This window comes from Penicillium daleae, assembly GCF_028827525.1.
Source record: "Penicillium daleae strain IBT 16125 chromosome Unknown utg000005l_segment0_segment0, whole genome shotgun sequence".
NCBI lineage: Eukaryota > Fungi > Ascomycota > Eurotiomycetes > Eurotiales > Aspergillaceae > Penicillium > Penicillium daleae.
Genome location: NW_026623153.1, coordinates 2,608,797 through 2,621,046, shown reverse-complemented (window position 1 = coordinate 2,621,046; position 12,250 = coordinate 2,608,797). Strand labels below are relative to the sequence as shown.

Below are 12,250 nucleotides of genomic sequence, written 5' to 3'. Positions count from 1 at the left end.
GTGGTGAGCAAGAAGAGATTTCCACGGGTCGATTTCAACACAACCCAACTTTTGTGTGTTCTCATTGTTAGAATGTCAATGAGTCTTTCACGTGGTGCTTTTAATAACTCTCCTGGAAATTCCGGGTATCCTTACAGACTTTGCAGGGGCAGAATTGTGAAGGTGGCTATTTTGCCATCTATGACAGATCTTGCAGAACTAAAGCAAGTGTACTATTACGAGTAGAATAGTTACAGGGCGCTGATATATGACTCAGATTTGTGTTAGTTGCTTACAATCACTTTCTTGGCGCTTCGGACTAGTCTAGCGAGACCAGTGGCTGTAAATACCCGATCTGGAAGTTACCCGCACAAAGAGGCATTCCTGAACTACCCACTCTACTATCGGAGTCCCATTCAAGCCCTAAGGGAGGGGAATCGTTGGATTCGATTTTTTATGAGAAAAATACGTCCCATCTTCCTCCTAACGGCTTTGATCGACGATTGTGGGCCTTGTTCTTGGACTATTCAAACTTTGACGACTCCGCTTCATGTCCCACCGAGGGGATAATCGACAAGCCCTGGGCTCAGTGGAAGTCTCAGTTGGTGAGGACTGAAAGGAAGATCCGATGGGCTGGACTAAATAAAAGGAGACAGGACACGCGAGCAGATTCCATGGTGATGCTTTTGTTGGAGGGGGTGTTGATGTCATAGCATTTGTTTGCCCGAGACAATCGAAGTTTAATTGGGTAAGTTAGGTAAATTTATGACGAATGCTTTCTTTGTTTCTATGAATAACACTGGGAAATTGTCGCTGTGTATTTGAGAGTTTGGTCATTGTTTAAGGTGAGTCTAGACGGGAATCGGTGAGGCCAATGGTAATTATGTCCGCTGGGAAACATTCCGTGACACAGCACAGGGAACTCCTAAGCATAGAACATTCTGGGAAAGTGACTAACTCTCATAGAGAATAGACTAAGAGCCATTGAGAGATTCATATTTTCAAAAGGCGAAAACAGGAGGACTGTTTACTATGTCCCGATTTTTGCCTGCTCTACGAGAGAAAATGTCATGCACGGCAATAAGTCGGATTCGAATTCATAGCAGAAAAATGGGCTTCCCAGAGCCCTACATGAGACATGATCACATTATTCATAACATACAGGTGACCGGATTATTATCCTTTCGATAGTACAAAATCAGCAACGAAGAAAAAACCCAAAGTACCAACAAGATCGAGACATTCTGGCCCGAAAACTTGGAAATGTTGAGCGCAGAGACATATTTGCAGAGAGAAAGATTCGGGCATGCCGCATGGTTGACGTGCCATGTAGCTATCGGCACTAGAGACGGTATTGCTTCTTGATTATATCGGCCGCCTTTTCGGCCACGGCGTAAAGGGTGCTTGTCAAATGTCCACAAAGTTGGAACGGTAGGACGGAGGCGTCAACTACCCGGACATTCCTGGTGCCGTAGACTTTGAGTTCGGGACTGACGACACCTCCCCTGTTACGTGGAAGCATGCTGGCAGTTCCGACTGGGTGGAAGTTGGACCGGTCTGAGATTTTGTTAGTCAGCTGTTCTGATTCTCCAGGATGATTTACACATACAGTTCGACTTGACCCAGTCATCCCATTCCGAGGTAGGCGCATCGTCGGGGAGATTGTCCACCCCGGGGGCAAACTCGTCTCCCACAAGGTCACTCAGAGGATCTGTCATGAATGCCTTACGAATAAACCGAGCAACGTCGACCTGGGCATCGAGGTCCTGTTTGAACATAAAGTAGTTCGGGTTGATGGAGGCTGGCATTGAGGCATTTGCGGATTTGATGTGGATACTGCCTCTCGAGAAGGGAAGTAGCGGCCAGTACTCAGACATGAACATCCCTTCAATTGGTAGAAGAACGATTTCGGCGTAGGGAACCTGCGATTCAAAGATCAAATCATACTGAAGCTTGAAAGCGGCCAGAATATTGGCTTCTTGAACTGCTCCCTTAGATGAGTTAGACACAACCTTTGCATACTCAACCATGCTTGAATTGACATAGGAAGCAACGTTTGACACGTTATTTCCGTATATTTGGTTAGCAGACGCCAGAACAGAGAATGTCGGATAGCCGAGCCAAAATTCCGTGCCCTGATAATGAACGCCGTTGTTTGTCTGGTCCTGCAAATTCTCACCGACGGTGGAAATGTTAACTTTGACTGGGATATCATACTTACGGAGAATATCCGGATTGCCAATTCCGGATAACTCCAAGAGGACGGGTGATTTCAAAGAGCCAGCTGACAGAATGACTTCCTTGGAGGCGTATATAGTCTCGATACCGTGGGAGGTGGTAACTTCCACTCCGATTGCGACTGCTTCACTGTGAGAATTGTTCGCCCAGATGATCTTATTAGCGAAGGTGTTCGTAATGATCTTGAGATTGGGACGGTTCTGGTACGGCCAGTAGTAAGCTCTTGCAGCATCTTCTCGAACATTCTCCTTCGTGTTGACTGTATTAGGGTGAGAAGTGAGTCCGACCATGCTGCCGCCATTGGCATCGCGGTTATAAGGAACACCTAATTGGTTAAACGTTTGGTCAAGCGTGGGAAGCATGCTGCGGTTCGTAATATCAATAGGCCAGCCCACGTTCAGAGGGCCAGTCTCCCCGTGATAGGTGATATAGTAGTCGGCCCCTCGAGAGAACTGGTTCTGACTGGGTATCTCGAACTTTTCGGATTTTTGATAGTATGGGAGGAGACTGCCCCAGTTCCAACCCTTGTTTCCGAATAATTCCCAAGCGTCAATTTGGACACTCTGCGCTCGAGTGTAGGACATTCCTGGAGAGAGTAATCCGAATCAGTACAAATTAGTCGCGAGCGATGGAGGACGGGTTTACCGTTGATGGTGCTTGTTCCGCCGATAGCTTTCCCGGCACGCATTATTTGTTTCGATCCGCCAGCATATTTTTGATCTTCGGTTTCGTATGCCCAATCGATATGTGTGCCGAAAGCATGGCCGTAGCCGGCAACATTGGTGACATTGTGATTGTGGAAGACTGAATCCCCGGCTTCGATGACAGCGACGGTAACCCTTTTGTTTTCCGAGAGTCTGTTGGCAATAACTAATCCGCTCGTCCCTCCGCCCACAATGATAAAGTCGTATTTTGGTCCTGAGTCCATCTGTGTCTGGGCTTGCACTGTGCCTACCAAGTAGGTCAGAGAAGCAAGTGCGATGATGTGTGATCTCATTGTGTGCGAGAAGACAGGTTCAAGGATGATAATGCAAGCCTGGATAGCCCTGGGGGAAGATCTCCACAGGATCATCCAGAAATCGACCTCTATATGTGTTTTCGGCCTGTGCTTCTAAGTTCCCGTCAGCTCCCTGGCCAACGTAGGAATGCTGGCAACGACATTCTTGGGAATTTTCCTCGGCGCATGGGTGATAATAAGCGACCGACTAAAATGGACCCCGCAGTAACATCAACAGATTGAAAAGCCGACAGAAACGTGAGATTATTAAATTATAATTTACCGAGTTGCAATGAGCAAGCTACCATTCAGAAATCGGTTGTCCCGAGCGTTTGGCTGCTATGATGCCGATGTGGCAGATCATTGGCATCAAAGAACGTAAATATATAATCGCCGTTGGAATGCTCATGTCAACAAAATGAACTTTATTTCGTCAAATTTGTTTACAGATCCGAAACCTGAACTCCTACAAGGGGAAACCAAAGGCGAACAAATTTGAACATTCTGAATTGATGTGAAAGCGGGAGAAGAGCTAAAATATGTAGGGTTGTCCCTGTCTTGGCTGAATCGATCCAAATATCGGAGGGGCGTGCTGTTTCATCATGGGCCAAGACGAGACGCAATATCTTTTCCGCATATTTGAGCGTATGAAATGCATCCTGGCTGTATTCCAGTGGAATTTCACCAAGGATTGTGGTATCTTTGACCAGCCTATAGGACCAGGTATACCACTCGTTCTTGAAAAGATCAGATCGACCGTCCGATAAGAGATTTTATCCGATCGGCGACGGGGATAAGTGGGTTGGTACCGCAGTCTAGAATCATTTTAACCATGTGGAGCTTTCTATTGCGAACGGAAAAGCAGGGAGGCTATCGCAGCCCTGAGTTTCATCGAAGTCGATTCCGCTGTGAATGATCATTCGCGTGATGTCTATGTCCGTTTGTGCATCCCGTGGGTAAAGGGTCCAAGAAGGTGCAGGTATATTAACCTTCCGCGTTTGGTGTCAGAAGTCATAGAGGCGCCTCGATATAATTATCGGGTAAGTCACTATATCTTTGTGGCGGTCTGTAGGCACATCAACCAGTTGTGGCTAGTCCCTATGGATCATTCCCTTTGATCGATCAGATATTGAGTAAGGTGAAGGTGGTTATGACGAATAGTCGAGCACAGTATCAAGTCTCGACGTTTTGGCGAGTCTGGCTCAGACGACATGAATGTACTAGAACCAGGGATTGAGAAAGGGTTCTTTGGAATGTCTGCGAATAGTTAAGATGCACAACTAGTATCTAAATAGTCCGAGGAAATAATATTTAGCTCCCATTCATGGTGGCTTTCCTCCCGCAAGTCGTGAACCTATTTGATATCTCACATCAAATCTTTTAAAAAAATCCGATGAATAGCTCGATCATCCTGGATGCTTTGGCTTTCATCCAAAGTGTAGAAATTGATTATTGGACCTGCCTGTCACTTCTGCCTCAGGATAAGGCTTGCATCAAGCACGTTGACACCCGGTGACGTAGCTCATGAAGAGTTCCCTCTGTTTTTCATTGCTTTGAAGGCCACGGTGCACTTTCTGGAATTGCGATTGAGAGGGATTGCTAAGTAGGGTATATACAAAGCAGACCATTGCATAAAGCCTCGATATTGACCCCTCAAGATGACAAGGAACTTCCTGTTCAACTGACACCGATGTACCTAGATGGATGTGCTGTTGCTCAAATAGATCCTTTAACCATTCTCTATTCTTTAAGAGATTTACTGATACTCAAAAGATGTCCCTATCCTCGGCAGACTCGACTCGAAGATCCAGACAGATTTGTATCATATACTATGCCTTTGAGTGAGGTTGGAGAGTACTCGGACTAGGAGACACAGGATACCTTTGCTTCATATCCTAGCTTGCAGATTAGTGTAATTGCTGTCGATGGGGCTGATGATCTTCGTTGCTTTGCACTTGCTTCTTATAGAAAGGCGAGTGTCCTGCGGGAAAGCTCCTGCCTTCAGTGCTGTCTTCGTTTGTGCAGAGACGCTGACATCCAAAACCTCATTCTGTGAATATTCTCTTTTACAAACATCAGATAGTCAAAATTACATGAACGGGATTCTCGTGTCGGGAGGTGATTAGCCCACTTTCCTGTTTACACATGACATCAGTGGCCTATAACAACCAATGCGACAGTGACTCAATCTGTATCCCGCTTACTTATTCAAGACAGTACTTTGATAATGGATAACCATTCCATCTGTGCGACAACAGCCAACGCAAATCGGTAAGTATTACAGTTGTCCGTCATGAATAACTAGGCCCGAGGCCAGATTGTTCCGTGTTGGAGGAGCACCCAGCCCTCCAAAACAATCGACTGGGCCTGGCCAACCAAAAGGGACCGATATCTCCATGCAGAATGACCCGCGAGTCCGATTGATCCGACAATGGTGACCAACCCCAATGCAGTAACTAGATATATATCCCAGTTGTTGGCCTTGAACGCCGACATGCGCGAATCTGCCGTCTGCAGATGCATCGGTCGCAACTCTCTGCCATCTGCGTCGAGCCGCAACTCGTTGTCGTACATCACCTCTTCCACGAGATCGGCGGCATGGTTCTTGCGACGTGCTGCGATATGTGCGATGCGCTGCATCCGTAGCACGTTGCGGTGATAAGATCCATCGTCCTCGGCGACAACGATCTTCTTGATCTTGCAGTAGATCTCGTCAGCGGTGAAGCTGACTTTGTCAAGTGACTCTGCCACTCCGCCGGCGACAAGCCTGGTCGTGTTTGCGGTCTGGTCAAAGAAAATTCCCATGGACAGAACAGGCTTCCCGTGGAAGAGAGCTTCGTTAGCACTCGAGCCGCCACCGTGTGTAAAGTAGACTTTAGTGGAATCGTGATCAAGGATCGCACGTTGGGGCGCAAAGAATGGGAACAGCCAATCTGGGTGCTTGTTGGAGAGGAGATCTCCAAGGAGAAGATCTGTTGGTTGGCCATCTTTGTCGGTGGATAAAGTCTGGCTTTCATCAATGTCCCCCCGGCCAGTTTCTGGAATGGCCCAAATCACGCCATCGATCAGAGCCTTTTCCATCAAGCGAGATACTCCGGTCACGATAGTGGTAAAGTCGGTATGTGGTAGAATGATATGCGTTCCGAGAGCAATGTATAGAACAGACTTGTGCTTCTTCATGAAACTGTCGCAGGCCTCATCCAAAGAAGCCCAAGTGGGACTCAGTAATGGGCCCACTGGAGCACAGGTCGGAGGAAGATCGCGAGGGATTTCAAGTCCCACAAAGGAATTCACAAATAAGAGATAGTCAGGCTTCCTGGGTTTGTGAAGTGGGCGGAAGACGCCGTAATCACTGCGCATTTTCCTAGTACGTTTCAACAGTCGCATGATGGCGGGCAAATCCGACAAAATGACCAACTCGTTTTTGATACGAAGCCACATTGAAGCATTCTCCGAGGTCATAGTCCCGGGCAGTTGAAACCCTGGTTGACCCGGGATATAGGAGCAAGGCAGCTGGAGTGGTGGCCAGTTGGGACACACAATAGCAAGGGGAAGGTTATACTCGACCTGCATATCATGAGCGGCCTCGACGAAAAAGTCGGCAATGATCATGTTGGGACGGGTGGTTGGATTTTCTATGATTTTCTTGAGGCCATCATATGTCTGCGGCCAGAAGGAATCGAACATTGATTTTGAGATAAGTGTGGGCTCAATACCCTCGCGGACATCCCATGCCTGCATCCGCCGATAATGGGCATCAAGCTGATCATCTGTCGGCCCTGGGCCCATTAGATGGAGTCCGCTGATGAACCCATATTCGTCAGGTTTAATCCAATTTTCTTGGCCGTCCAGTGTCGCGAATTCTATAATATGGCCACGTTCAGCCAAGACTCTGCCAATCTCCAATACAGGACCTGTGAAAGTTTTAACATTTAATGCCATCCCATCGCCATCGAATGCTCAATAGGAATTACGAGCTTCGATGCCATTCTATTTCTTACCGGCATGGGTGAATCCTCCCGTGGTGACCACGAGCAATATCTTCCGCGGGGGATGTACTTGCAACGGACTCATTTCACAAACCCTAAATGAGTCGAGATGAGATGCGTGTGTGCAAGAGGAAATGGAAATGAACAGGGTACGTAGATTGAATGTGGATGCGACTTCGCAAGGGCAGCGCAGCAGCTTTATACCTGATAAGAACCAACCCCACGTTGGCGCGCCTGATTTGACACCCGCAAATGAGGGCATGTGGGCAGGTTTGACCAGGCGATTCGAGGTGAAGTCGGGTCGCCTGAAATCTGCGATGGAACAAGCCCCGCTTACTAGGAAAATGAGGTGAAGAATCTCAATTCGGCCATCATAAGCGCGGAATTCTATCAATTGTCCATCTTCTCACCATTTGTCGTGAACACTCGGTCTGGCAGGTGAATTCTCTTGTTCATCTAATTCGACAATTAAGCCCTCGGGTGTTATTGAGATTGTGTGGTCTCCGCCCAACTAGAGCCCTTCAATCACAGTTGGTTGCCCACAGAGCGATGCTGGTTTCATAACTAGCTTCTAGCGGTTTAAAACAGCGACCCCGAAGAAAGCTATTTCGAACAGCCAACCTGGCGGACCACGACCTTCTCCTGTCAAAACCTTACTTAAGGCATATTCATCATTAGGGCTCAATACTTATTCCGAAGACCATGGTGGTTCCCAAATGTTACTCATGCCATCAAGAAGCGAGTACAGTCATCAATGGGTCCCGTCCAGCTCGACGAGCTCTTGAGTCGAAGAATGAGTCTTGGGTAATCCCCCTGCTTCATGAAGAGGATTTGAGTCCAACTCCAACTTGTCCGTACCGGACATTTCATAGTTTGAGTGACTATCGAGTTCAGCGGTGTTCAGGGGACCACGCGGGGTCTTTGGGCGCTTTCGGCGACGCCAAATGAGAAGACCAAATGCCAAAAGGATCGATATCGCTCCAATCGCCACGCCAACTCCGATTCCAGCCTTGGCATTTGATGACAAGCCCGATGATGTGCTTGTAACATGTTGTGTGGAGATTTCTGAGGAGGTAGTAGTCGCAGTAGCTGTCGCGAGATAGATATGGTCACTCGATTGCCACTCGACCACGATGCCATATGCATTCCACACTCCACCCGCGGTCATCGTGCCGTGCATGAGTTCCGTGGTATCCTCGGTGAGCAACATGTACCGGAAATTCAAGTTGGTTGTGGGAGACCACTGGCAGATCTCAGAGGTGTGCCATGGACGCGGGGATTCTCCTGAGGGACGTGTGGATAAGACCCAGCCGCTGGGTCTAATGAGGGATGCAGTAGTCAGGCTTGTGTCTTGAAAGGGTAGAAACCCCTTTGAACTCACAAATATTTGGGACAACAGGTCCCTACCGTGACGGGCTTATTTGACACTTCCGTGGTCAAATTCGAGGCCATGATCCAGCCGCTTGGACAGACACCCGGCGAGAACGTACTCGAAGGGGACCATCCTGACGGGAGACATCGAGCGGTATCGAGAGGGCCAAGGTTCATCCATGTCGAGCCGGCACTATGAGCAGCCCAGAGGTCGGTGAGACATGCGCTCGGTGGTTTGAAGGTCGTTGTGAGGGGCAGCGGCGTCAATGTGCCTGAGCTGGTGGCTGTCATTCTTCGATCTGCGCAAACAGAGCAGCTTCTGAGAGAATCGAGGATTTGGAGTTGACGCTGAAGGAAAGTACTGACCTTGAGCTTGTCAGGGTCGATTTCGGTCCGTGGACTACTCCCACCGTGGGGGGCCAGGTCCCTGTGCATTTGTTGGTACGCATTAATTAACTGGCTTGTCGTGTCCGACAGAGGGCCTTTGTGCCGCGTTGCGGCTTGACCAGTGGACATGATAGGATCGTCTCTAGCGACGATGTCCGTGCCATGGGGCTAAAAGGAGCCACTTCTAAACCTGGCAGGCTTGTTGTAGATCCAGGATGCACTTGTGAACCATCTATACGTCTGCCCGTGGCCCCCTGATTTCGAAGACCAATGGGTGATACTAATTGCAGGAGGGTGACCAAGCCTCGGCCTCATTACGTGAGGGAGCCAGTCTGAAATCATTGTCCGTGGTGGCCTGGTTGTCTAGTGGTAACCACCTGGTGTGTACCGAAGAGGCGTCTGGTAGAAGAGGCCCTACCCACGCCTATAACAAGGTACTGCGGGTTTGAATCCTGCGGCCACAACCCCTTTATCTCTCACGGGCTTGAGAGTGACAAGGGGACCACGGCGGAGGAGAGGAAGCTGAATGCAAGCCCAGTGCCCGGGGAGAGATAGGGGGGTCGTGGAGTGTGGTTCTCATACACACCCCTCCCTTCCGCTGTCTCCATATCGAGCACGGTAGAAATAACTGGGGGTTTTCAGAATTTTCCTACTGTGGTCGTGTGCCTACACATCGGCCGAGAAAACCAGCTTGTGGCACATGGAACGGAACTGTGATTTCTAAAGTCCCTCGTGCAAGGACGTACCGCATGTATTTCAGTTGATCTGGGTCTGCATAGCCCCGGAACAATAGGACTGCTACATCAGACTAAAATAGAATTCATAGTCATCATCATCATCATCATCATCATCATCATCATCATCATCGTCCGACTGTTCTCACAGCGAGATATGGAATACTGGGTGGGTGAACTGGTTTTACGAGCTGCACTCGGCGCGGCAGCCTTAGGCCGCTGCTACGGGGCCGTGCGACACTGCCAACATCCTTCCTTGTTTCTCGAGTTTTCATTGCCAAGATCGCACTAGTCAATATTAAGAAATTTACTGGAATATCAAGGGTGTATTGATGCTGGTCATTTTCGGCATATAGCACAGGCCTAACAATCGAACAGATATACTCGAGGGTTGCTATATCAGCGTTTTTATTGCTGCATATAGGACTTAGCCCCCTTTACTTCGAGCTGCAGTTTAGTATTTGCAACAAATCACAACATGTATAAGAGAATGCCTTTGCATTTACATAACAATATGGGGAAACCTGTTACAAACAGGAAAACCCCATACCAAGGCAGTACAAACAAGAAAGAAACCCTCTTAGACAGATCTTCACAGAATATGCCTCACTGATACCATTACCACGTGCCATACCACTATTCTTGATGCAACAGCAATCAACATGTTGAAGCCAATTACTAGAAAGCCTCCTCAGCTGAGCCCTACCAGCAGTATTCTCTGATCAGGGAGAACTATCACTTACAAGCTCTTGATTGCCGTCTGTTAGCGAGTGCTGTGCCCACGTAGTTACTGTTCTCTGGTCAGGGAGTCTGCGTTATTCTTACCCCTCGCTTAGTCGGCTAATTAGGATGCTCTTCATTGATCTGGAGTGCCATTGCATCAGTGAAAAGAAGAACCAAGAAATAGATCGGTTGCATTGTGAAAATGTATTTCTTTCCTGGCTTGATCTTGGTGATGATCATAGCAAGGTGAAAACCTAAAACAAAGAATTGCTGGTAGAGTTGGGTTGTGGCGGAGTATTAAGAGATCCACGGCCCTCTGCTCTTGCTGTGTAATGAGGCTCAGGCTTCATCACCCCCTGTTTTAGTCTATTTATGACAGCCTTGCAATTTGCCGAACCGAAAAGAGTATCGATCTTTGGGTCTACGGATCGCAAAAATGGTTCACTGGGGCCTCCGAGATAGTAGAGGCAACGGATCCGTCAATCTTGGGAAGCAGGGCGCCTAAATCGACACTCAATTGCTGGGGCTGGCCCCGATCTTTCAAAAAGTCAACACAAAAGTATTCGACGCTGCTACCAGCCCAAACATATTTCCTTCTCAATTTCCACGAGGAGGGAGAGAAATGAAGATATTTGAAATTAAAATCAGAAAAATGAAATAGACGTCAACATTACCATCACCTGGTCCCTGGCTAGGATGTTGCCCGGGCCATTTCAAAATCTAGAATGAAAATACCCCAAATTACACGCGCAGCAAGTATACAGCATATGACTCCAGACCCCACGATGAAACGAATGGGATATGGGCTTCGGTGACTATTCACTCTGCTGCATCCATTTTGAAATAGATCTCGATGCTCATGTCTCTGAGCCTTTTTTTTAAGACCCCTAGCAACGAAACAAGTCCTGGTTCGATCGTCTCATGCGGCAAAAGCAAGCCTCGCAACTCAGTAAATTAGGTTGATTGCACTTGCAGCGACAGAACAATGACGTTTAGCGCGAGTGGAGAGACACGTTAGGGAGCCAATAGCAACGCAGGGAACTAGCGGATCCACCAAACGGATTCTGCCGCGGCGGGAGGCTCCAATCGCCTCTGTTTTCTCTCCTACATGCCATTCCTGGTCCTCCAGGGGACGATCAGTACCAAGGACCCCAACATGATCTTTACCAGACTCATTTGACAACCGCCGAGGATGATCATTGTTCGTGCGGGCCAAGAGACCCATGCAGTCGGCGACGGTGCCTCAGCAATGCGTCATCAGAGCGGCCAGGGGTCAGGGACTTAAAATAAAGATAGTCTTCATCAAAAGGTCAAGCCTGGAGCCGCGATCATTGAGGGCGCCCTCAGAGCTACCAATCCATTATCTACCTCTTGGTGAGTTGTGTAGAATCTTCCATATAAGCCTCTGTAGTATTTTGCCACCAGATCCATGTGCATTGTTTTGGGGCCAGTTCGGATGAATACTTAATCTACAATGCAAAGAGGATACAGATTGGCCCTGGCGAGAGGATTTGTGGGGAGAAAAATAGTCTGACGATGATTTTAAAATGGCTTCCCCGCGTAGCGATGGTGAAGCTTGAGGGCCTCCTCGTTTAATTACATTTCTGTCAGCCTTGGAATCTGCGAGAGTACAAAGAGGATTGATCGAAATTTTAGGCCAACGGGCAGACGTATTAATGGCTCACTGGGGCCTCTGGGATTTACCATATGCCTGCCTGGCTTAGAAGAGGCTCTTTTCAACCCCAGGTCACAGACATCGTCGTTTAGAAGATCCCCTGACAGCTCCATTGGTCAAGCCAAAGCCGAAGTAGGCTCGCTGCGGTCGGAGAGGT

General features: G+C 48.3%; 3 protein-coding genes across 3 annotated transcripts; all 3 read right to left on the bottom strand.

Moving 5' to 3' along the window:
- Positions 1-1,321: 1,321 nt before the first annotated feature.
- N7458_005150 (GMC family oxidoreductase) lies at positions 1,322-3,214 on the bottom strand (the record flags this gene model as incomplete). Its single annotated transcript, XM_056908532.1, has 3 exons — positions 1,322-1,536; positions 1,589-2,803; positions 2,863-3,214. 3 exons carry the CDS (start codon positions 3,212-3,214, stop codon positions 1,322-1,324), a joined length of 1,782 nt encoding a protein of 593 aa, XP_056767150.1.
- Positions 3,215-5,515: 2,301 nt separating this feature from the next.
- On the bottom strand, positions 5,516-7,003 carry N7458_005149 (glycosyltransferase; the record flags this gene model as incomplete). Its single annotated transcript, XM_056908531.1, has 1 exon — positions 5,516-7,003. The coding sequence occupies one exon, from the start codon at positions 7,001-7,003 to the stop codon at positions 5,516-5,518; it is 1,488 nt and encodes a 495-aa protein (XP_056767149.1).
- A 951-nt stretch (positions 7,004-7,954) lies between these two features.
- Positions 7,955-9,090, bottom strand: N7458_005148 (uncharacterized protein; the record flags this gene model as incomplete). Its single annotated transcript, XM_056908530.1, has 2 exons — positions 7,955-8,522; positions 8,585-9,090. 2 exons carry the CDS (start codon positions 9,088-9,090, stop codon positions 7,955-7,957), a joined length of 1,074 nt encoding a protein of 357 aa, XP_056767148.1.
- Between the last annotated feature and the right edge of the window lie 3,160 nt (positions 9,091-12,250).